This window comes from Euleptes europaea, chromosome 9 (assembly GCF_029931775.1).
Source record: "Euleptes europaea isolate rEulEur1 chromosome 9, rEulEur1.hap1, whole genome shotgun sequence".
Taxonomy (NCBI): Eukaryota; Metazoa; Chordata; class Lepidosauria; order Squamata; family Sphaerodactylidae; genus Euleptes; species Euleptes europaea.
In genome coordinates, this window is record NC_079320.1 from 3,703,164 (window position 1) to 3,728,816 (window position 25,653).

Below are 25,653 nucleotides of genomic sequence, written 5' to 3' on the forward strand. Positions count from 1 at the left end.
CAACCTATAGATATTGGTTGAAAGCGTAATTTAGTAAGTGCCTGATCTTGTGAGCTTGGTAAGCAGAAACCACATTCCTGAAGATGAACATAACCCAGAGCTCTCTACTGGTGCGAGGCGGTACCAGACACAGAGAGCATGATTGGTTGGTTCATGGCTCCCGGATGCCAACTTCCCAAAGCTTCCATGTGTGTGCGTATGAATACATAGTGTTCTCAACCAGCCCTTATATCTGGGCATTACACTTAAAAGCAGCACCTTTACTTGCGTCCTTCCCTGGCACAGTCCGGTAACCAGAGCCAAGCCAGAGCGCTAGACCCTTTCCCTCCCACCCCCCGCTGGCAGCCTGTTCTGAAAAGAGCCGCCCCCCCCCATGGCTTCTCACGGGTCCCAGATGTCTCTTCCCCCAAGCCAACCCCCTTATCGAAAACAGTCTCTCCCACTGACTGAGGCTGGGCTAATTACCGGGTTTCTCACGACAGCCCTGACATGCGGACAATGGTGCGCCGCCCCAGCCGGCGGCTAAACCTCTTTGCCGCAGCAACCCTGCCAAGAATAAAGCCCCAGCCGGGAACGGCGGTGGGGTGCGGAGGCGTGTCAAAAACTTCCTTCCCTCCCCCGCCCGTCTCTTCCCCAGACTAGAGGAAGACAGCGGTCATTCGCTTACACCTCCGCTGCCATGGGGCTGTCCCTGGGGAATGAGTCCTCTTCAGAGGAGGAACTCTACCAGGGGGATTCAGCCCCGCTGGACTTGCCTCCGGCCTCGCAGCCTGAAGTGGGATCAGACCCGGCACAGCCTTGAGAGGAGCTTGGCAGCCCTCAAGCTGTTGGCTCCCCAGAGCCTGCACAGGACTTCCAGCCTGAAGTCGTGGCAGAACCACCTCCGCCCCGCTTGGAGCCTGCACCCAGTGGCCAGGATTGTTCCTGGTGATTTGGATGAATCTGGGCACAGAATCAGGGCAACAGTGGTGCAGGAGGAGGTGTTGGGTGGCCCTGCAGACACAGTTGCCATCACTGGCTGGATCTGAGCTGAGCAGCCCCTGCTCCACTGGGCTTAGTTTGCTCCTGGCTACTGATACTCCTCCAGGGTAGCAGCCTCCGTATGGTTACCAGGTCCCTAGGCTTACCAGGTCCTGTCGGTCCATGGGCGGGAGGTTTTCTGGAGCAAGCGGTGTGTGCACACGCCCTGTGCGACGCACCTACATCACTTCTGGGTTTACTTGGAAGCAATGTGGACACTCTATCAATCTCGGACGAAACTCGGGCACTACATGCATGCGTGCACGTGCGAGGTGCCTATGTCACTTCAGCGTTTACCTGGAAGCGATGCGGACGGTCTAGCAACTTCGGCCGAAACTCTAGAGTCCGCAGCGCTTCCGGGTAAACCCTGAAGTGACATAGGCACGTCACACGTGCACGCATGCATGTAGTGCCCGCCGGATTGGCGAGATTTTACCCGCCACCACCGGGCACTTGGCAACCCTACAGGTACCCCTTGACAACTAGTGGAGGTATTGTCGAAGGCTTTCACGGTCAGAGTTCATTGGTTCTTGTAGGTTATCCGGGCTGTGTAACCGTGGTCTTGGAATTTTCTTTCCTGACGTTTCGCCAGCAACTGTGGCAGGCATCTTCAGAGTAGTAACACTGTCCTTCAGTGTTACTACTCTGAAGATGCCTGCCACAGTTGCTGGCGAAACGTCAGGAAAGAAAATTCCAAGACCACGGTTACACAGCCCGGATAACCTACAAGAACCAACTAGTGGAGGGTTGGGGGGAACTCATCAGCAGTAAACTTATGCCAAGGACTCCAGTGGCCGAATGTGGTGACATCATTTCCGGCATGCACAGGAAGTGACCTCATCACGGCGCCGATGACCACAGGGATGCTCTTGGTCCTTGGGCAAAATTCTATGGTAGAAGACGTTTTTACAAGTTTTGCCCAGAGGCCAGAGCATCCTCGTGATGATGTCACTTACGTTGCACGCTGGAAATGAGGTTGCTGCATCCTGACGCCAGAGGCCTTGGCCTAAGTGTACTGCTGGTGAGTTCCCCCATTGGTTGGCTGAACGGCATCAGGGGGTGGGGCACCAAAGCAAGGGATCCCCTGCGGCCAGCGGGGTCTGGCAACCTTACTCCTCCAGGATAGCAGCCCACCATGAAATTGCCTCCTTCTTAAACATCCCCAAATCTTTTACATGATTCTCCCAGCCTTCCTCCAAGAAGCTCAGGGTAATATATACAATTTTCCTCTTCTCCATTTTATCCTCACAACAACACTGCGAGGTAAGATAGGCAGAGAGAGGAGGACTCATCCAAGGTCACCCAGCGAGCCTTGCGTAGGCTTGCCAATTTCCAGATAGTAGCTGGAGATCTCCTGCTATTACAACTGATCTCCAGCCGATAGAGATCAGTTCACCTGGAGAAATGGCTGCTTTGGCCATTGGACTCTATGGCATAGAAGTCCCTCCCTTCCCCAAACCCTGCCCTCCTCAGGCTTCACCCAAAAAACCTCCCGCTGGTGGTGAAGAGGGACCTGGCAACCCTAGCCTTGTGGCTGAGAGGGGATGTAAATCTGGGTCTCCCCAGTCCACGTCTCCCCAGTCCACGCAAAAACAGCAACAGATTGTTGTCTGAAATCCTTGCCTGAACGCCTCCCGCTGGAACCATTTTTGCCAGTCTGGGCTGCCTCGGCCCAGGTTTGCCAACACGACTCTGTGGGTTTTGTTCTGAATGTCACACTTCTACCTTGGCCGAAGTCCCATCTGCCTACTTACCGGTAGGTGACGGCTTGAAGCGCCCGGCAGTAGCAGCTGGCGAGCCAGAGGGAGCGATCCGTCAAGATGTTGGGGCAGTGAGAAATGCGGAGGATCAAGAGGTTACTCCCGGTGGCTTTTAACAAGGACTCTAGGCCCGCTTCCAGGCAACCCCTAGGGAGAAGAAGCAAACGGCAGATGGAATTCAGATCTCAATGCACATCTGGATGGCCAACTCACAACCAATTTAGACTGCTTGGGTGACTTCACAGCAGCAATTGCTATGCAGTTAGTTTCTCGGCTCTTTCTCTGCCCCAGACATCTGTGCATGCATTTGCATTTATATATTTACATTCTGCTTTTCTCCCCAGTTGGGACTCACACACATGAACACACAAGAAGGTGCCCTATACTGAATCAGACCATCGGTCCATCAAAGTCAGTATTGTCTACTCTGACTGGCAGCGGCTCTCCGGAGTCTCAGGTGGGAGGTCTTTCACATCGCCTACTGCTTGGGCATTTTAACTAGAGATGCCGGGGATTGAACCTGGGAACTTCTGTATGCCAAGCAGATGTTCTACCACTGAGCCATGGCCCCTCTGCAAATGCCTTACTGAATCAGACCCTTGGTTCATCGAGTTCAGTATTGTCTACTCAGACTGTTGGCCGCTCTACACGTGTCTCAGGCAGAGGTCTTTCATGTCACCTTTTAACTGGAGATGCCAGGGACTGAACCTGGGACCTTCTGCACGCCAAGCAGAGGCTCTACCACTGAAGCAATGCACCCCCAAAACACCATAGAACATTGTTCTCCCCTCCTCCATTTTCTCACAACAGCAACCCTGAGAGGTAGGTCAGGCGGAGAGTCTGCGACAACCCCAAGGTCACCCAGTGAGCTTGCATGGTGGAAGTGAGGATTTGAACCGGGTTTCCTGGGATCCTAGTCTGACACTGTCCATTAACCCAAGCTGGCTCTCTGCAGCAACCATTGACCAGGAACTAAAACACTGCTGTTGTGTTGGATTGCTACATCAGTTAGGGCCCCTCATGCCGAAAAAGTGCTTTGGCAGCATGGTAAGGGAGGGCAATGTCTCCTAGCAAGGACCAGGCCAAATGTCTGCCTGTGGACTAGGGTCGCCAACCTCCAGGTACTAGCTGGAGATCTCCTGCTATTATAACTGACCTCCAGGCGATAGAGATCAGTTCCCTTGGAGAAAATGGCTGTTTTAGCAATTAGACTCTATGGCATTGAAGCTCCTCCCCTCCCCAAACCCTGACCTCCTCAGGCTCCACTCCAAAAACTTCCCGCCAGTTGCAAAGAGGGACCTGGCAACCCTACTGTGGACTCAGAAGCCACCATCTTCCAGTTCTGGCCTGGAGAGTTTCCCTCTCTCTCACTCACCGTGTGCTTTTCATGTAGTCCTCCCGCGTCTCCTTCTTCCCCCTCTGGCGGGGCTTGAGGTTCTGGAGGGTGAGGGAGTGCGTTTGGGTGCACCACTGCGACAGCATTACCAGGAACTGTGGGAAGAGTAAAGAGAGAGCAGCCCTGAGTGATGGAGAGGGCCCTGCCTGTGGGAACGAGAGCCTCTGGACATGGATTCCTTTTCTCTTTGTGCTAACACGTGTCCACATGAAGCTGCCTTATACTGAACCAGCTACTTGGTCCATCAGGGTCATTAATGTCTACTCAGCTCTCCAGGGTCTCAGGCAGGGGTCTTTCACATCACCTACTTGCCTAGTCCCTTTAACTGGAGATGCCGGGAACTGAACCTGGGACCTTCTGCATGCCAAACAGATGCTCTACCACTGAGCCACGGCCCTTCTCCGAGAAACAAAGGAATGCTGGAACAAAGCAAGGAAGAAAAAGAAAGAAAGAGACCCCCCCCCCAAGCTGGTACTAGCAGACATCGGATGAAATGTTGTCAGTGGGTGAAGAAAGGCCTTGCTCGAACAGAACCTACTGTACTTATGGAACTCACTGCCACATGATGTGGCAAGGGACTTCAGCTCCAGTGGCTTTAAAATCGCTTTAGACAAGTTCGACGGAGGCAGGGATAGGAATGGCCACCAGCCACAATATGTGAAGAGCCTCGGTGTACAGGGGTCGCGTCCCTCTGAGTATCAGATGCCGAGACGGCCTCAGCCTTTCATGCCCCGCTTATAGAACTATCTGGAGACATCTGAATGGCCACTATTGCTTGACTAAAGGAAGAGAAGGGGAGAAGCTGGAGTCATGGATAACGAAATTTTATTTCACTTGAAGATCCCTACATGTTTCGCACGCAGCGTAATTTTCCAACACGTTAAACAAAGTTGCCTGTGAAATGTGATCTTCAAATGATGGGATCTTCTAGAGAACTTGCAGAGCCTTTGGCCATCATCTTCAAGACCTCTTGGAGGACGGGAGATGTGCCACAAGGCTGGAGGAGAGTGAACGTTATCCCAGTTTTCAAAAAGGGAAGGAGGGATGACCCAGGAAACTACATGCCAGTCAGTCTGACCTCTGTCCCAGGGAAGATTTTAAAGGGGTCAATCTGCGAGCATCTGAAGGACAACTTGGGTGATCCAGGGACGTCAGCACAGATTTGTTCCTAACAGGTCCTGACAGACCAATCTCATTTCCTTTTTTGCTCGAGTGACAAGCTTATCAGATCGTGGGAACGCCATCAATGTTGTTAACCTGGATTTCAGTAAAGCTTTTGACTGAGTCCCCCATGATGTTCTGATAGGTAAGCTGGGGCACTGCAGAACAGACTCTGGAAGAGTTGGGTGGATAGGGAACTGTTTGGAGAACAGCACCCAAAGAGCAGTTGTCAGTGGCATTTCATCTGACTGGAGGGAGGTGTCCATTGGGGGTCCCACAGGGCTCAGTTCTGGGCCTGGTACTTTTCAATATTTTTATAAATGATTTGGTTGAGGGGGTGGAGGGACTACTCATTAAATTAGCAGATGACATCAAACTGGGAGGAGTAGTGAACACCCCGGAAAATAGAGAAGGATCCAACGAGATCTGAAAACGCTGGGAAGGGGGGTGGAAGTGAACAAGATGCAATTCAAAAAGGATAAATACATAGTTCTACATCCTGGTAACAAAACTGAGAAGTACGCATACTGGTTGGGGGATATACTTCAGGGTAACACTGTGTGCGGACAAGATCTTGGGGTATGGGTGGACTGTAAGCTAAACATGAGCAACCAGTGTGATGCAGCAGCAAAAAAGGCTAATGTGGTCTTTGGGTGTATCAATAGAGACATAACATCCAAATCTCAAGATGTTATAGTCCCGCTTTACACTGCATTGTGTGCAGTTCTGGAGGCCTCACTTCAAAAAGGATGTGGACAGAATCGAGCGGGTGCAGAGGAGAGCGAGAAGGATGGTCAGGGGCCTGGAGACCAAGCCCTACGAGGAAAGGCCGAGGGACGTGGGAATGTTTAGCCTGGAGAAGAGGAGGTTGAGGGTGGACAGGATTGCTCTCTGTGTCACTTAGAGGAGAGCAGGGAGCTGTTCCAGTTGGCAGCAGAGGATAGGAATTGCAATAATGGGTTTAAAGGTACTGGCCAAATATAACATAACCTACAAACAGTGTTTAAACCCACCAAGAAAATACAACAAATGCTACGATCAGCAAAAGACAAAAGAGACCCCCTCACCTCTGCAGGAGTATATCGTATACCTTGCAGCTGTGGAGAAGTTTACATCGGGACCACAAAACGCAGCATACAAACAAGGATAAAAGAACATGAAAGATACTGCAGACTTGGCCAACCTGAGAAATCAGCAGTGGCTGAACATGGACTGACACAAACAGGACACAGGGTCTTATTCCAAGACACTGAAAGACTGGACAATTCTGCCAACTATTTTGTCAGATTGCACAGAGAAGCCATTGAAATTCATAAACATCAGCACAACTTTAACAGAAAAGAGGAGAGTTTAAGAATGAATAAGGCTTGGCTTCCTGCCCTGAAAAACCTCCAGACAAAGACAACATTCAACAATAGCCATACAGATTAGCTTTGGATTACACACATTAACAGATCACTTCAGGATACAATGGTTCCATATTAACATACCATACCCTCATTAGCACATTATCTTGATACTTACAGGACAATACTTTTGCAGGACAATACTCAGCTCAAACCCAACCCCTTTCTGACTATATATTACTCTTCCTACACCCTTGACACTGAGAGACACTGTCCTTCAGTGTTACTACTCTGAAGATGCCTGCCACAGTTGCTGGCGAAACGTCAGGAAAGAAAATTCCAAGACCACGGTTACACAGCCCGGATAACCTACAAGAACCAATGAACTCTGACCGTGAAAGCCTTCGACAATAAATATAAGTTTGTTTTTTACACTGAGAGTAGTTCAGGGATGTGGTGAGCTCCCCCTCACTGGCAGTCTTCAAGCAGCAGCTGGACGAACACTTGTCAGGGATGCTCTAGGCTGATCTTGCATTGAGCAGGGGGTTGGACTAGAGGGCCTGTATGCCCCCTTCCATGGCACCAACTTTACTCCCTTCTCTTCTTTGATTCTGCATTGGTGGGGCGGTCTTTTCTGCATTCCACTATTACTGCATTCCACTATTTTCTGCATTCCACTATTAGCACAGGAAGGCAGGTATATATAGATATATAGATAGATAGATAGATAGATAGATAGATTGATAGATAGATAGATAGATATAGATATGTATATCGGTATGTAATTTTAGCTATGGCTTTTCACTGGCCCAGGCCTGTCTACGCCAACTGACAACCACTCTCCACAACAGCTCCATTTCCTCAGTCCTTCTGTCCTTTCAAGTGGAGGAATCAGAGATGGAGAAGGGGACCTCCTGCATGCAAAACCTACTGAACTGTGACCTTTGGGTAGCCACCAGCCCAACTAGGGCTACTGAGCCCCCGGTGGGAAAAAGGGATCCCCCAAGTCCCATCACCTGCCACAGCCCAGAGTGGCAGCAGGAGAAAAATTAAGGGGAAAAGCAGCCTTGGTCGTTTATGCATGAGAGTTTTACCTAAGGTTCTTTGCTTGCTGGACCCACACTTTCCTGTTGGGAATCTCTGCACCAGCAGTCTCCAAGCTCAAATCAAGAAGCACTGGAGTCCCCACCCCTTGAAATGCTGCTTTGTAATTGACTTACTTTGTAGAGCTTACTGTGAGAGAGAAAAAAACCCAAACCCAATTGCTGCATAAAAAAGCATTTTAAGAACAAAAAACAAAAAATGGAGCAATTTGAAAGGGGGGGGGGAATCCAAGCCTCGGTTTTAAAAAGTCTTTCTTCTGCTCAGAAAGAGCTCCGAGGAAGCATTTGAATCCCCGCCTCTTTACACGCTGCTTTGTAATTGGCTATGAGAGAAACTATGAGAGGGACTTCAATGCCATAGAGTCCAATTGCCAAAGCGGCCATTTTCTCCAGGGGAACTGATTTATATTGGCTGGAGTCAGTTGTAATAGCAGGAGATCTCCAGCTAGTACCTGGAGATTGGTAACCCTACCTGCCACAATGAAGCTCCTGCTGGTGGTGAGGGAGGACCTGGCAACCCCACCCATCCCTGCTATGAGTTTTGCTAGGCTTTACACTAATGGAGACGCTGGCGCTCCTTGGCACTTTCCCGCTTGAGATACCTTTGAGGACACCCTGGCGTTCTCCAGCAGCACCCGGGTCCAGACGGCAGGGTGCCGGGCTACGAACTTCCAGTCTTTGCAAACCTCGGCAGCCCTGAGCAACGTCTTGGTGTCGAGGTACGTGAAGATGCAAAAGAGGGCGGCTCGCATCTTGAGGATCTCGGGGCGGATGACCTCATTGGAGCGAGCTGGGCTGCCTCTCTCCGGCCGGATGGCCTTCCCGCCTCCCCCGTCAGACCGGGCTGTGGAGAGGAAGGAGGAAGCAAGGAGATGGCCAGTCACAAGGGTCCACTATTTCCCAGGTTAAAAACAGACATCTTTGGAAGCCCGAGGAGCCCCCTGAACCCCCCCCTCCAACTCAAACTAACATAAACACACATAGGCTTGGGCTGCCGGACACTTTGGCATAGATTTGTTAGAATAATTTTAAAAAGAAAAAAAACCCATACCAACATAAGACAGGCCCTGCTGGGTCAGACCAAGGCCCATCATGTGCAGCAATCTGTTCGCACAGTGGCCAACCGGGTGCCTCTAGGAAGCCCACAAGCAAGACGGCTGCAGCAGCAGCATTACCCTGCCTGTGTCCCACAGCACCTAAGAGAATAGGCATGCTCCTTGGATACTGGAGAGAATAGGGATGCATCATGACTAGTATCCATTTTGACTAGCAGCCGTGAATGCCCCTCTCCTCCATGAACATGCCCACTCCCTTCTTAAAGCCTTCCAAGTTGGCAGCCATCACCACATCCTGGGGCAGGGAGTTCCACAATTTGGGTGAAGAAAAAATGAACAATGTTAATTTGGGTTTGGATTAAGAACAAACACCGAAGTATAATGTAAGAAAGGACTTGCTCATTATGGAAGCACCAATAAGTATATCTTTTATCGACCATTTACATTTTTATTCCTGTGAGGGGTGCAGGTAGGCTGCTTTGCCCGGGGGCCTATGATGCTGTTAAGACGGCCCTGCTAACATAGGCAGATATTTTAGTAAATAGAAGTAGGAGGTTGGTAGAGCTGGGATAGGGTTACCGTGGGGACCTGGTAGCCTGTAGTGGGATTTAATGGTGGCAAGGGGGGCTCACTGGCGACATAACAATGTCACTGGCAATGCAATGATGTCACTTCCTATGCACCTAGAAGTGATGTCAGTGCAGCACCAGGTGACACCTGGGATGAGCTGACATTTGGGTAAAACTCTATGGTCAAACCAGAGTTTTGCCCAAACACTAGAGCATCCTTGCACTGATGTCACATCTGGGTACACAGGGAGTGACATCGGCATGCTCTTGGCGTTCTCCTCCCCCTCCCGTTTACTGCCAACAGATGTCCTGGCAAGCCTGAGCTGGGATCGTGGAGGGTAGGGTTGCCCCGTGCCTGGTGGTGGTGGTGGGCAAAATCCTGCCAATCCACCGGGCTGCCCGTCGACCAGCTGAGGGTCGGCGGGCAATGTGTGCACGCGCGCCTGCTTGCCGCGCCCACATCACTTCCGGGTTTACCCGGAAGCAACGTGGACGCTGCAATCTCTGCTGAAGCTCTATGAAAACCATAGGGTTTTGGCGGAGATTGCTACAGCGTCTGCATCGCTTCCGAGTAAACCCAGAAGTGACGTAGGCGTGGCGTGCAGGGGGCGTGCACGCATTGTGCCAGGTGCGTGCACGCATCGCGCACCCCAGCCAAGCCCTGAAAAGCTCCTGCATTTGCAGAAACCACTTATCTGCCTTTGCTATTCTGTTCACTTCCTCTGCAATATCCTGTCCCGTCTGAAGGAGGCTGTGTCAGAGCTGACCCTCACAGCTTCCCCTCGAAAGGAATCGGACAATGGCTCTGCTTGTACAGATCATTGAATTGCTGTGGCTCTGAGACAGTGGGCAATGCTTACAACTGGATAGGAGGTTATGCTAGGAAGGAGGAGACATGGAAGAGAAGCAGAACATGAGCACCGTGCATTCATGCGTGTGAACTCACAGGCCTGCATGTTCGAGTTCAGGGGCCTCCGCCAGACGCACTCGTGAAATTTCCCTGGTCAAGAGGGCAAAACCCTGAAATTTATGTGCATGCTGGTAATGGGGTTCAAAAGGCATTCCCAACACCTTCCCAAAAGGTTAAAATGGGCCGTGATTTCCTAGAAACGCTTGAACAAGCCCTGGTGGTTATGGAGAATTGGATAGTAGGTGAATGGCTATTCTTCAGTGGGTGTGTTAAAATGCAGATTGTCCTGCCACATTGACCAAACAAGTCAAGGGCAGGCTCCTCATATTTAATCCAATTCCTTTTAGGGCTTAAAGAGGGTGCCAAGGCTTATGTGCCTCTACGCTAGTGTTGCCAACTCCACTTTGGGAAATTCCTGGAGACTTAGGGGTAGGGTTGCCAGCTTCCTGCTAGTAGTGGGAAACCTAACCCCACCCCCAGCTCCTGTTGCTCCCTGCTTCTCAGCTCAGCAGTGAGAGGAATTTCCTGGTGAAATGGGGTGGCTTGAGCAATGATGTCACTACGAGCACAACCCAGATGTGATGTCATCACACCAGGTGACACTCTAGTATTCCTCCAAACTTGGTGGTTAAACCATACTTTTGGCCGAATGCTAGAGCATTACCCCTCAAACACACACGCAATGACATCACTTCCCGGTGGCACTGGCATCATTATGTCAGGGAAACTGCTCGAGCCTGCCACAAAGTGAGTCCCTGCCTCCCCTATCTCCTGCTGGTTGCCATAGGGATGCCAGGTCCCTCTTTGCCACCCGTGGGAGGCTTTTGGGGCGGAGCCTGAGGAGGGTGGGGTTTGGGGAGGGACTTCAATGCCATAGAGTCCAATTGCCAAAGTGGCCATTTTCTCCAGGCAAACTGATCTCTATCTTCTGGAGATCAGTTGTAATAGCAGGAGATCTCCTGCTAGTACCTGGAGGTTGGCAACCCTAGGTTGCCAGGATGTGCCTGGCAACCCTATCAAGTCGTCACTGTAGCCATTTTGATAAGCCTTATTATTAGCCTTATTATTATGATTATGATTATCATTATTCCTAGAAGCCATTTTTTGGTCTCTTTAAACATCATTGTGGTCGCCAAGCTGAGGAAGGATTGGATTCCGAAACGCGTACTTGTGATAGACCCACCTTGGACCTTTCTTCGTCTCTTCGTGATTTTTCATGGACTATAATTCTTGAGTATACATGAGCCCTTGCTAAGGCCATAGAAATAATTCTTGAATTTATGTTGTTCATGTTGTTTAAAGCAATCTGTATTATACATTTTTTGTTATTTTAGACCCTGTGAGGTTTCTGTGTGGCTTTCAACACAGTGTTTATGAATATATTTCTATTTTTCAAAAAATAGAATTATTATATTCTATAATATTGTTTTCTTTTCCAGTTGGTATATTTCATATTATTATCTTTAAAGCCACGTGCTCCCACCTGGAGGTTGGCAACCCTACACTAGGCCCAGTCCCACGCTCCAGCCAGGAAACTCCTGGTTCAAGCCCCGTCCCATCCTGTGCTGAAATCGGACTGATGGCGATTTGGTACGTCCAGCAACCGCCCTGTCCTTTCTTGTCCTGTGCACTCAAGAATATCGTTCGGAGCCAAGGACGTTTCCCTCCTTCTGCCCAAAGCGATTTCCCTCAAGCATCTCCCTGCCTGTCCCATCCTCGGGGAAGAGACTCACTTGGTAACTTGGAGCTGTTGCCAGGCTGGGCCAAGTTCACCGGCTGAACCTCGGGCGGGACCCTGGCCTCCGTCTCCCACACCTCCGCCTCCGACTCGGTGGTCCTGGACCCCACGTCAGAGATGTCTCCTTCCTCCCCTTCCGTGCTGTTGCGGTACGGCCTGCGGTGCCAGTTCTGGATCGCCTGCCTGCGCAGGCCCGGGTTGCGGATTCCCGCTGCCTTATCGAACCCGCCGTCCGAGCCTCGGTTCTGGTAATGGTTGCCGTCCGCGTTCTCGTCCCCCTGGTAGAGTTCAGGGCTGTCGCTGTCGTAGCAGCCGGAGCTTTGGGAAACGGCTTTGGCGCGGCTGGAGGCCCTGGGAGCAAAAGAGCAAAGAGTCGGAAGGAGGGCATCTGTGCCGACCCCACCAGGCTGGAGAAGACACACATTCCAGTCTCCCTCTCTTAAGCAAGTTTATTGGTTTATTATTTACAACATCTGCATCCCGACTTTCTGCCCTTACAAGGGCCACCAAGGCGGCTAACAATTCAAAACATCCAGGACAAAACCACATTTTGAAAACATTAAAATCAACCCCCCAACTACGGTTGCCAGCTCTGGGCTGGGAAATACCTGGAGATTTGGGGAGTGGTGGAACGGGCTAAGGTTGAAATAGCAAATAGAATATGAAGTTTGCCTATTAGAAACTCATATAGAGCTCAAATGTAAAGAATGAAAGGGTTGCAGGAGCCTGCCTCCCTGAACTAAAATGCTGATGTGATGCTTGTTCCTAGGAGAACGTGTCTTCCTCTGCGATAAGCACGGTGTGTAGCTCTGTATAACAAGGTCTGTCTTGTCTGGGAGCATTGCCACTCTCAAAGTCATATAAGTGAAGTGTGGAGTTGTCCCACTTCCCTGTGAAGTGAGAAGCTGGAAGTCCAACTACCCTGTGAAAGTGCTGACGGAAAACTATGATGTAATGAGGTTGCAGGAGTATCTCTCCTTAACTAAACTGTATTCTTGCCTGGAACTTTGTGAATGGCTGTGAGCCCCTCCAGCTGCAAAGGACTAGGAAACATGCATGATTTAAAGTGAAGGCTCAGATTCCCAAGACTGCACTTCTTGCCTGCAACTGCAGGGTACAGACAACCTGGGACATAACAATCCCTTTTCTTAACTGTTGGGATTGGCAACAGGCCTGTCGCTTTTCCCACTTAATTTCTTAACCAATGCTAGTTTCAGAGGGTAGCCGTGTTGGTCTGCAGCAGAACAACTAGATTCAAATCTAGCAGCAGCTTGGACACCAACAAGATTCCTTGGGTATAAGCCGTAAAGACTCAAAACTCTCTTCGAAAGAGTTGATAAAGGGAGCTTTGACTCTCGAAAGCTCATACCCTGAAAATCCTGTTGGTCTCTAAGGTAGAACCTAGACTCAAATCTAGGTCAATCAGTAGTAGAAAATGAACACACCTAGATTTGCATATATGTAAAATAAAATTATGTGCTCCAATGCGCCGCTACTGCTTTGTTTTCCCCTCTAGGATTGCACCAGGGCCCTAAACTCCAGCTGTGCTCCTGGAATTTAACAAGGAAGAAGTGAAAAGGGTGTGAGGGTAGAAAACTCAAGGCCCGTTCACAAGGAAATCTCTTACCCAGTGCTGGAAGATGATCTCTGGTTGGAAACCGCATAGGAACTGTGAGCAGTGGCCCCTGGGACGGAATGCCTGTCCCGCTGTTGAGACAGGGAGAGCAGAGACAGATAATCTTTACCATACAGTTCCACCAAAAGGTTTCTTCCCACTAGCCATGCCACATAAACCTGATGCTAAGGCAGACCTTCTGAAAGATTTGGACACTGTATGCTCGTTTATGCCTGGGAGTTTTGCCCGAGGTTCGTTGCTCGCTGGACCCACGCTTTCCAGATGGGAATCTATGCACCAGCAGTCTCCAAGCTCATATGAAGTTACCCGCCCCTTTAAATGCTGCTTTGTTATTGGCTTATTTGTAGTGCTTACTGTGAGAGAAAATCCCCCCCAACCCAACTGCTGCATAAAAAAGCATTTTAACAAGAAAAAACAAAAAACTGAGCAAACTGAAAGGGGAGGGGGGAGAAATCCAAGCCTCGATTTTGAAAAGCTTTTCTTCTGCACAGAAGGAGCTCCCAGGAAGCAAAAAGTATTTGAATCCCCGCCTCTGGACATGCTGCTTTGTAACTGGCTGAGAGAGAAACCAAGCTTGTGTGTCCCACACTTTGCCTTATGCATGGGTATTTCACCCGGGCTGAGCTCAGGGGAGAGTCGGGTTAACAGAGGAACGGGAAGACCCGGACATCGTGAGGGCTGGGCACAAGGTCATCTCTAATGGATGGAAAACTCATGCATAACTCCAAGGAACAACTGATTCAGACCGGGAGTGAACATGAGCGAAAGTACCCATGCATAAACGACCGTAGTCAGATCCTGTGAACCTGTTCAAAAAAACTACAGCGCTTTTACTCCACAGTGGGGAGATTTCCACTGGTTTTTGCATCAGAAGGAGGAAAGCACTGCAGTTAGTGGAACGAATACATGTGTTCCAGACCAGCAGGAAAGAAAAAAGGTTTTCAGTTATCTGTTTGGGAAAAGGAAATAAAAGATTTTGTAGAACTCTTGAAGAATTTACTCGTCTTGCTATACTAACCTTACTCTCTGTTTCAATTCAGGACAAGACTTAATATATACAACTGGTTTGACTTTACTAAGCATATTCCGCCCCCTCCCCTTTATGGCCCTAGGGGACCAGTGGGAAAGCCGATATTTACAGGTGGACTCACTTAAATTTATAAAGCTGCCTCACCTCGAGTGAGATTATCAATTTATCCTGCCCAGTAGTGTTTATGACAAATTAGACAAGACTTGTGGGGAACTGTGACGGGATCGCCGATGAGGTTTAGGGATGCCACATATTTCTCAGCAAGCCTATTCAGCAGTCAGAGGTACCCTGATCAGACTGTGTGAGCCAGGTCAGCAAAGCCCCCGGTCGGAGTGGGGGATCTCCCACCCCTTTTTGTCTGCCCCCATCCTGATTAGAGGCAAGCAAAACCGCCGTGGCTGTGGCATCATGTCTGGTAAAAAAAAGGAAGTAATATAGGGTAGCTCTAGGAATCGCCAGACACTTTATGGGAAAACCATAGAATTTCTGGCGATTCCCCCAGGAGGCCTTTGTTTGTAACAGGATGCTGGAGTAGATGGACCCTTGGCCTATTCCAGAGGGCTCTAAGTCACATAAGAACATAAGAAAAGACCTGCTGGATCAGACCCAGGCCCATCAAGTCCAGCAGTCTGTTCACACAGTGGCCAACCAGGTGCTTCCAGGAAGCCCCCAAACAAGACGGCTGCAGCAGCACTATCCTGCCTGTGCTCCACAGCACCTAATATAATAGGCATGCTCCTCTGATACTAGAGAGAATAGGTATGCATCATGACTAGTATCCATTTTGACTAGTAGCCATGGATAGCCCTCGCCTCCATGAACATGCCCACTCCCCGCTTAAAGCCTTCCATGTTGGCAGCCATCACCACATCTTGGGGCAGGGAGTTCCACAATTTAACTATGTGTTGTTTGAAGAAATATTGAGGGAGGGGGACAGGTGGGGGCTTGGAGCCACTGGCTACCTTCCCTGTCTGTCTCCAGGCAGACCCGCCTCTCACTTTGAGAATCGCCCACTGAGGAGAATTGCATCACTAAGTACCGGTCTTCCGGCGCTCTTGGATCCAGGCATGCTACACCTCCCCAAACTGCAATTGGGGGTGGTCCCACAGCTACTGCTGATAATCTGGAGCTGCTTTTCGGCCCGGTCGGCCCGGTCGAGAAGTTCTTCGATGAACTGCTGGAGACGCACTTTGGCGTTGGCTTCACGGGCCGCCGTCTCCTTCAAGAACTGGTCGATCTGGATCACCTCCCTGGGTGAGGAGACAGGTGCAAGACAAACCATCACCTTTCTGAGGAAAAGTTAAACGACAGCCCAGGACGCAGCCACATGCTGAGTCAGACAACTGGGCCATCTATAGCTGCATGACCTGCTCTGACTGGCAGCACCAGAAAAGGGTCTTTCACATCACCTGCTATCGGAGATCCTTTACGTGGATGTGTCAGGGATTGGGACTGTTTGCATGCAAACCCACTGATACCTTTCATGGCACCTGCCAAGTGTTTCACAAAATGGGTGGGGCTTTTGCCTGGCAGGGCTTCTGATTGGCCACTGGAGATCTGATTGGCTATGCATATTTTACAAAATTGTTTGCTCTGGCAGCAGCTGCCACCAGGATCTTCCCTATGTGACTGAAGGTCTATGCGAGACAATATTTTTACATACTATGTTCATTTTAAAAGGCACCTGTTTAGCAGAACATCTGCTTGAAACATCAAAGAGTTACTATGAAGACTAGACATAAGCTCACTCCTTGACATTTTGTGGCTGGCTCCGCCTTTTGTGGCAGCCATTTTATGGTTGAGCCCACCAACCTGTGTCAGAATTCCAAAGGTACCCACAGAAAGGTTGGGGACCCCGGTTGGGGACCCCGGTGGAGGAGGACCCCTCAGGATAGTTTCACTGGGGGGCAGTAGTGTTGAAAGTTGAGCTGGGCACCTTGCAAAACCATCCCCCAACACACGCTGAGTTCTGCAAGGATTAATTCAACAAACTCACATCCTCGATTCCTTTCCGTGGTGCAAAACCTCCTCCCATTCACACTTCCTCCCGATTTCCTTCCCTCGTTCCCCACCCGTCCCCTCGAAACACATTCACACCCAACAGCACTTGCCAAGCCTTCGGGGGACTCGGAAAAGGTCACGGTATCTATGGCACAGAATGTAGGTCAGATGCATTGTGGGACTGAGGACGGGTCAACAAGAAAGCAGGGCTTAGGGAAATGTCATGCTGCTCCGAGAGGCATCTGCAGTTAAAGGTGGTTTTGTGCGGCATAACTGGACCCTGTTCTGCTGAACAAGGACCAAAGCTCTCGGCTAGGGTTGCCAGCTCTGGGTTGGGAAATACCTGGAGATTTTGGGAGCAGAGCCTGAGGAGGGCAGGGTTTGGGGAGGGAAGGGACTTCAATGCCATAGAGTCACCTGGAGGTCAGCTCCGGGTAGGGAAATACCTGGACATCTTATGGGCAGACCCTGAGGAGGGCAGGGTTTAAGGAGGGAAGGGACTTCAATGGGGTATCATGCCATAGAGCTCACCTTCCAAAGCGGCCATTTTCTCCAGGTGATCTGATTTCTGTCGCCTGGAGATCAACTGTAATAGTGAGAGATCTCCATTCACCACCTGGAGGTTGGCAACCCTAATCAGTTGTAATCAACCCCCCCCCCAATGAGTGGTAAAGTGGCCCATCGTGATGTGGTGCTTCTGGGTGTAAACCGGAAGTGACATAATCGACTTGCACACTGCTACGCATGTGCGATCTCCACTCTTGAGCTGGCTGATGGATTGGGGGGCAATTGCCCACCAATCCTAGCGACCTGGCAACCCTAAGTATGTTTGAAGCCTACTTTACTATTCAGGTACTCGACTGGGGTCACATTTCTGTAGAAGCAGCCATTGTTGATAGCTGTGTGGCTTCAAAAAAAAAAATCAAATACCCCAAACTGTAGAGTAATATCAGAACCAATCCAAACAACCACAAACTCGAGGGCTTCCCAGAAGTCTTTGTCAAGCTGGATGTTAAATTTTAAAAAGTCTGAGTGGGGATGTCAAAGAAAACACATTTCAGAGTGTGCTGACAAGTCTGCTGTCTGTGTTTTTCCTAACGAGAAAGTCAGGGGGCATCGCAGACTTCAGTTCCTAAGTGCTGGAAATCAGATTTCCAGAAGCCCCCAGAGGTCCCTCGGGTGCAGAAGCAAAAGTCCCCGTTTCCCTTTGGTGTCAGAGCTGCACCCAGCAGCTACACGCAGTTGAGAAACCGCAGCTCCCTCTGCGCTGCAGGCCTGATTCAGATAATTTCAGGGCCAGATTACATCCGGCGTTCCAGTCCATCATCGTGTGCCACGCAGTCCTTTGGCCCTAAATAAAGAGTAGCCGGTGGCCACCTCCAGAAAACCCACCTGCTGCATCTCTGTGTGAGAGCCTGCAAGTCACCAGTTCCAGTTCAGGTGGAAACCATGGAGACCGATCCCTCGTCACTTATTTTCCAGGACTGCTGATAGAAAATGAATCGTCCTCTGCTGGGTTTCCTAATAGCTGGCTGTCCATCAGCTTAATTGGTTGTTGAACACACGGGGAGTGGGGTGATAGATATCCTTGAACTCGCCAGAGAGAGGGGATGGTGTGGTGCAGCAGAATTCAGGCGCCCTGTCCTGCAGTCAGGTCTGAATGCCAGAAACGGTTTGATCCCCATTCCTGGTAATTGTGTGTGTGAGAACAGGGGCAGAAATATCCACACCTCCCTCCTAATGTTCCTCGTCTTCACTCTGAATTAATTTTCTCACACTGTTATTTAGCCAAACCGATTGGCTGCGTCGTGTTATATCATTACATTTTTCATGTGATTCCTGAGGGTGGTGTGGAGTTGTTTTCTGTTGCCCCAGAAGGCCGGACCAGAACCAACGGGTTGAAATTGAATCAAAAGAGTTTCTGGCTAAACATTAGGAAGAATCTGCTGACAGTTACAGCGGTTCCTCAGTGGAACGGGCTCTCCTTCCCTGGAGGCTTTTAAGCAGAGGCTAGATGGCCATCTGCCAGTAATGCTGATTCTGTGAACTTAGGCAGTTCATGAGAGGGAGGGCAGGAAGGGTTTTGGCTTTCATGGCCCTTTCTTACAGGCCCAGGGTAATGCTGACTGCCACTTGGGGGTCAGGAAGCAATTTTCCTCCAGCCCAGATTGGTCAGAGATCCTGGAGGATTTTTTGGGCATTTCCTGAGCATGGAGTAGGAGTTTCTGGGGGTGCAGGGGGGAGGTAGGTGTGAATTTCCTGCACTGTGCAAGGGGTTGGACTAGATGACCCTGGTGGTCCCTTCCAACTCTATGATTCTATGACTCTATTCTATGATTGCCCGGGATCACTGAGAGCCAAACTACACATTACATTTGCCACTTGGTCACCATGGGAAGTATCAGCAGGAAGCCAGCTGCAGGTTCCCCACGGGCACTCTACTTAGAAGCACCATGGGGTCCTGATTCTGGTCAGGATAGTGGCGTGAGGTAGGAGGGGCACCTGCATTCCCTGGGCCATTTCCCTGACCTGAAACACCACCAGGTTTTTTTTTTTACCCATTTCTGGATGGGAAAATGGTGAGGGGAGGGGAACAGAAGTTTCTCCACCCCCCATTCCATGGTCACAACCAGAAGTGTGTCCCTGCGGCACTTCTAAATAAAGTTTCCCTGGGGAACTCACAGCTTGCTCTGTGGCGAACACGTATGGTTGCCAACCTCCAGGTACTAGCTGGAGATCTCCTGCTATTACAACTGATTTCCAGCCGATAGAGATCAATTCACCTGGAGAAAATGGCCGCTTTGCCATTGGACTCTATGTCATTGAAGTCTCTCCCCTCCCCAGACCCCACCCTCCTCAGTCTCCACCCCAAAAACCTCCTGCTGGTGGCAAAGAGGGACCTGGCAACCCTATGAACACGTGGCAAACTTAACGTGTAATTTGGCCCTTAGGTAGGGTTGCCAGCTCCCGGTTGGGAAATACCTTAAGATTTTGGGGGTGGAGCCTGAGAAGGGTGGGGTTTGGAGAAGAGGGGCTTCAATGCCATAAAGTTCAATTGCCAAAGCAGCCATTTTCTCCAGGTTGACTGATCTCTATCGGCTAGAGATCAGTTGTAATCCCAGGAGATCTCCAGCTACCACCTGGAGGTTGCCAAGCCTAGTAATGCGGTATAATGCCATAGAATCCACCTTCCAAAGGAGCCATTTTCTGCAGGTGAACTGATCTCTTATCGGCTGGAGATCAGTTGTAATCCCAGGAGATCTCCAGCTGCTACCTGGAGGTTGACAACTCTACCCTTAGGGCAAGAGACAGCTGGGAAGGAATGGCACCAAAGCAGCAGCAACAGAGAGGGGAAAGAAATGTGGAAAAAGCCAAAAAATATGGAAGACTTTCCCCATGCACCACTTAGACCAGGGGTGGGGAACCTTTTTTCCGCCAAGGGCCATTTGGATATTTGTAACATTATTCACTGGCCATTCACCACTTCCGCCCCCAGCCCTCTTGTAGTACAGAGGGAATACGTTTCTCCATGGCCCAGGTGGGAAAAGGTTAACACAGTTTCTTGGGTGGTCCTAGCAGTTCCATAGCTAACAACTCTTCTGCAAGGGGGGAAAAGGTTCCTTTTCTTGCCAAAACAAACTCACATCTGCCTTGAATAGAGGCTATTCCTGTCTGCGGGAGGGGGTGGATCGCCAGTCTTAAATCCTTCTGAGCTAGAGATCTGCCAGGACCCATGAAGGGCCAGACCAAATGACTTCGCGGGCCTTATACGGCCCCCGGACCTGACGTTCCCCACCCCTGACTTAGACCTTCCCACATCCACCCTGAAAAATCTCACTGGGAATATTCCCGGCAGTCCTGACCACATATTCTTCAGATGCCTACACGGCAAGCTGTACTGATCCTGCAGTATGCATTTAATTGAAACCGAGGTGCTGATTCCATCTCCATGCAAATGCCCTGTTTAAATAAAGATCAGGGAGGTGGGAATTACCAGAGGGAGCCATTTCTGGAAAGGAATATGTTTCTCGAGCAGCTACCTCGCTCTTTAATATTCAGCTTGCTTTCCCTCAAGGTTTGCTCTTCCCTGGACTGCTGAAACCGCTGTATGCACACTGTTCCTTTGCAACATTTGCATTGCAGAGGTTGGGGGGCACGAGGCGGGGGGGGAGTAACAGCTGTCTCTTGTGGGGAGAGAGACGACAGATATCTGTGATTTTTCTGATGTGGAAGTCACATGTTTGCCGGTGTGGATAAGTGACCCAAGAAAGCAGGCAGTAGAGTCGAAAATGTTTTCGTTGGAGGACCAGTGAAAACAGTCAGGGGTTTAATTGCAGGAGGAGAGAGCACCATTCAGCCAGTTGTGCGTTCCCCGCGCAACACATCGTTCCAATCGGCACGATCTTGTTCGAAAATTTGACTCTGAATGGGGAAAGGGCGTGCAATTAAGTCAATTGCGCACACGATGCACCGCTATGATTTGGAAATTGCAAAGACACCCATGGGGGGGGGGGGAGAATGAGAAATTTGCATTTCGAGAAAAAGGGATGAATACTTGCAATGCCGATGCTTGAAACAGCAGAAAAATCCACACAAATGAACAGAAAGCTGCGTAAATCTCTTCTTGTAGGTTGGGGAAAAATTCAGGCCTTTGAATACACTGGAGGGGAGCTAGAGCAAGCTCAGTGGAGTTCTGGGAAGAGAATCCCACACGGGTTGGTAAGAGGGAGTCCAGAAGGTGTCGACTAGGGTTGCCAACCTTCAGGTACTAGCTAGAGATCTCCCACTATTACAACTGATCTCCAGCCGATAGAGATCAGTTCACCTGGGGGAAATGGCCACTTTGGAAGGTGGACTCTATGCCATTGAAGTCCCTCCCCTTCCCAAACCCCACTCTCCACAGACCCCGCCCCCCAAATCTCCAGTAATTTCCCAACCCAGAGCAGGCAATCCTAGTGTCGACTCCAACTCGACCTAGTCAATACCTACAACATATATTTCCTCAATGTGTGAAACCAAATTTATATCCAGCTGCTAAGTTTGCATCTTTGGATAGTTGGATGTTTTCTGCTTTTGATGTGTCTTTGTGTTAGGGTTGCCAACCTCCAGGTAGTTGCTGGAGATCTGCTATTACAACTGATCTTCAGCCGATAGAGATCAGTTCACCTGGAGACAATGGCCGCTTTGGCAATTGGGCTCTATGTAGGGTTGTCAGGTCCCCCCTCCCAATCAGTGGGAGGTTTTAGGGGGTGGGGCTGGGGGTGGCCATGTGTGAGTGTGGGTGCACACTCCGGTTTTACTTCCGAAAGTGCCGTATCGCACAGCTGATTTAACACTCAAACACCCACATTTAACACTCAAACCCCAATACTACCCACCTAGCAACCCTAACTCTATGGCATTGAAGTCCCCCCTCCCCAAACCCTGCCCTCCTGCTCCGCCCCAAAAATCTCCAGGTATTTCCCAGCCTGGAGCTGACAACCCTACAAGGGATACACTGAGGTAGTTTGTGTTGAGATTTGGAATGTATTTACTTCGTTTCTACCCCACATTTCTCCCCAAGGAGGACCAATAGTGCCTTACATCATTCTTCTCTCCTCTGTTTTAGCCTCACAACAACCCTGCGAGGTAGGTTAGGATGAGAGTGAGCAACTAGCCCAAGGTCACCTGGTGAGCGTCCACGGGCAGAGTGCGGATTCGAACCTAGTTCTCCCAGATCCTAGTCCGACACTCTAACCACCAAGAGCACGCTGGCTCTATATAATTTTACAGCTCTATTTACATCTCTATTTGCTTTTGTTTGTCCTGGATTTTGAGATCATGCCCACTCACTTTCAAGGATGCTGTCCCTAAATTCTTTCACTATGCAAAATTCTTCGGCTTCCTTGACAGTTGCAAACCAACTCTTGCAATTCTCTGCTTTGCATTTGGGAAAACCTTGGTATTTTCCTTCACATTGCAAACCATACAACGGTTTGTCCCACTCCTTACGGTGAACCCTGAATATACTTAAAGGGTGGTGGACTGCCCAGAAATAGACCACAACGGGTAGCTGTGTTAGTCTGTCTGTAGCAGTAGCAAAGACCAAGAGTTGAGTAGCACCTTAAAGACTAACAAAATTCCTGGCAGGGTATGCACTTTTGTGAGTCGCAGCTCAATAGCTGTGACTCACGAAAGCCCATACCCTGCCAGAAATTTTGTTAGTCTTTAAGGTGCTACTCAACTCTTGGTCTTTGCTACTGAAATAGACCCTAAGAGAACAGAAACATGAAGAGAAAGAAATTAGCATCTAGGGTGGGGATGGGGTAGAGTGGAAAGGCAGTCCATGTAATCTGTTCTGATTTCAGCAAAACGACACATGAAATCTAACTTGAAAACGTAATTTCCGCCTCTGGGGATGGGCCCGCTATTTCTCAAGTGAGAAACTTGCCGACGGACCACACACAACAGCCAGGATGCCGTAAACAGGAGATGCCGGTAGAAGTCACGTCTCACCTTATTTTCATCTCTGTTTGCAAACAATGTGGAAAAGTGTGCAGATGTCAAATTGGTTAAATCTGCAGATGCCCCTGATTTGAGAAATTGGGTATTGAATTCAGCATCCTGAGAATTTCAGCTTTCATTTAATAATCCTCCCCCGCCAATTTCCAGTGCTTAAGAGACCAATGGGGCAATGCCAGGTGAAATAGAATCTCAGATGCCGGAGCAAAGACTGAGCGAAATTTCGAGGGGCCAAAGGGTGTGCTTCCCCAACAAATAGAAAAAAAACAACCATCTAAAATATGTATTTATATGTTTTTATTGAATTATTTTATATATTATTTTAAAAACTGTTTTAATGTTCAAAGGTTTTTACATTTGCCACCTTGGAACCCCTATTTATGTGGAAAGGAAGCACAAAAAGGTTTTAAATAAAATTAAAAATGTATCTGTGCAAAATTTTGACTTTTTTAATGCCAATATTTGAATTATGCCCTGACCTGGATAGCCCAGGCTAGCTTGATCTCATCAGATCTCAGAAGCTAAGCAGGGTTGACCCTGGTTAGTATTGGGATTGGAGACCACCAAGGAATACCAAGGTAGTGATGCAGAGGCAGGCAATGGCAAACCACCTTGAAAGTAGGGTTGCCAGGTCCCTCTTTGCCACCGGCAGGAGGTTTTTGGGGCACAGCCTGAGGAGGGTGGGGTTTGAGGAGGGATTTCAATGCCACAGAGTCCAGTTGCCAAAGCAGCCATTTTCTCCAGGTGAACTGATCTCTATCGGCTGGAGATCAGTTGAAATAGCAGGAGATCTCCAGCTAGTCCCTGGAGGTTGGCAACCCTACTTAAAAGTCTTACACACTAGCGGTAAGTCAGCTGTGACTTGACAGCAAAAAAAAAATGCTTTGTAGTGTGGACATTATGGCATCACACCCAGCTGATGTTCCTCTCCTCCCCAAACCCCACCCTCCCCAGGCTCCACCCCCAAATCTCCAGAAATTCCTCAAATGCAGTTGGCAACCCTAAAAGAAACATCCCCACCACTATTACCCTACTCTAGGGTTGCCAGCTCTGGGTTGGAAAATACCTGGAGATTTTTGGGGCAGAGACTGAGGAGGGTGGGGTTTGGATAGGGGAGGGACTTCAATGCCATAGAGTCCAATTGCCAAAGCGGCCATTTTCTCCAGGTGATCTGATCTCTATTGGCTGGAGATCAGTTGCAATAGTAGGAGATCTCCAGCTAGTACCTGGAGGTGGACAACCCTAAGTCCACCCCCGTCACGAACCCTGAGGCCACAGAGATTCACACTCACTGTTGTTTCCGTGCCAGCTCCTGCTCCTTCTGTACAAGATCTTGCTTGAGGGACGCCAACATCTCCACACTGACGTCCACCTGCCGGGAGAGCTCCACGGCCCGGTCTTCCAGTTCCTGCTTCTCTCGGCTCAGCCGGAGACTCTCTTGCTTGGCTTTCTCCAACTCCGAGCTCTTCCGGTCCAGTTCCACCTGAAGCCGGCCCACCTGCGAGGCAATCTTCTGCTCCACTTCTTCGGTCAGCTTCTCCAGCCGCTTGTCCACTTCCAGCTTCTCAAAAGCACGGATCTTGAGGCGGGTCAACCCTTCCTCGTAAGCCGCATCCACTGCTGCCACGGCGGCTGCGGCGGTGGCGGGCGGCGTGGTGGCCGAAGTCATGGCCTTCCGGGTGAAGATCTCGGTCAGCGGGATCTCGATCTCGTGGATGTAGCGGGACGCCGCCGGTGAGGAAGATGGCTCCAGCTCGTCGGCGGGGATGAGGTCGCAGGTGAAGCGCTGCTCCTTGCCCTGGAAGGAAGTGCTCTCGAAGATGTCTCGGCGGGTGGCTGGGGTCAGCAGGGTGGCGTCTGGCGCTAGGGGGAAGACGGTGGCATCGCAGATGCTGTTGGTCTTGGAGAGGACATAGAGGGTCTCGTAGGTGTGGTTGTACTCCAGGTGGGCCCGCAGCGACGACAAGCTCCGGAAACGCTTGTGTTCCCCGCAACGCGGACAGCGGTAGGGCAGGTCCAGCGAGGCCATCCCTCAGCCAGAGCCGCGCCCCCTGCCGTGTAGCCCTCCTCCACAGGAATCCGGCCACCGGGCCCCTCTCATGGTGCAGGCACGTGGGCAGTGTCAGGAACAGGACAGGCGGTGAAGGGAGGAAGGGGGCGCAGCGGGACAGAAGGCCGGCGCCACAAGGTCATTGCTGGGGAGGGGCTGGCAGGCAAAAGTGAGGAGGGTGCCGATCCCAGCGTCTGACCCGGAGAGGTCTGGTCAGCATCAGGTCCAGCTGGCAGTCCTGGAAGAGAAATGCAGGTCATCATTTCTGCATCACTGGTACTCTCTTTGCTCACTTTTGCAGGTCTCTCATGGAGGAGGAGGAGGAGGAGGAGGAGAGTTGGTTTTTATATGCTGACTTTCTTCACCACTTAAGGAAG

The 25,653-nt window shown here is 50.2% G+C and overlaps 1 protein-coding gene across 1 annotated transcript in view; it reads right to left on the reverse strand.

The window, feature by feature from the left end:
• Positions 1 to 25,332, reverse strand: part of FBXO41 (F-box protein 41) — a 37,648-nt gene extending 12,316 nt beyond the window's left edge. Inside the window, exons 1-7 of the mRNA XM_056855623.1 lie at positions 24,519 to 25,332; positions 15,764 to 15,974; positions 13,686 to 13,765; positions 12,054 to 12,409; positions 8,389 to 8,630; positions 4,156 to 4,271; positions 2,775 to 2,927 (exon numbers count right to left, since the gene is read on the reverse strand). Of these exons, the coding sequence (XP_056711601.1) occupies positions 2,775 to 2,927; positions 4,156 to 4,271; positions 8,389 to 8,630; positions 12,054 to 12,409; positions 13,686 to 13,765; positions 15,764 to 15,974; positions 24,519 to 25,255 (1,895 nt within the window). The 5' untranslated portion in view covers positions 25,256 to 25,332. The remainder of the gene's footprint in view (positions 1 to 2,774; positions 2,928 to 4,155; positions 4,272 to 8,388; positions 8,631 to 12,053; positions 12,410 to 13,685; positions 13,766 to 15,763; positions 15,975 to 24,518) is intronic.
• Positions 25,333 to 25,653: the final 321 nt, after the last annotated feature.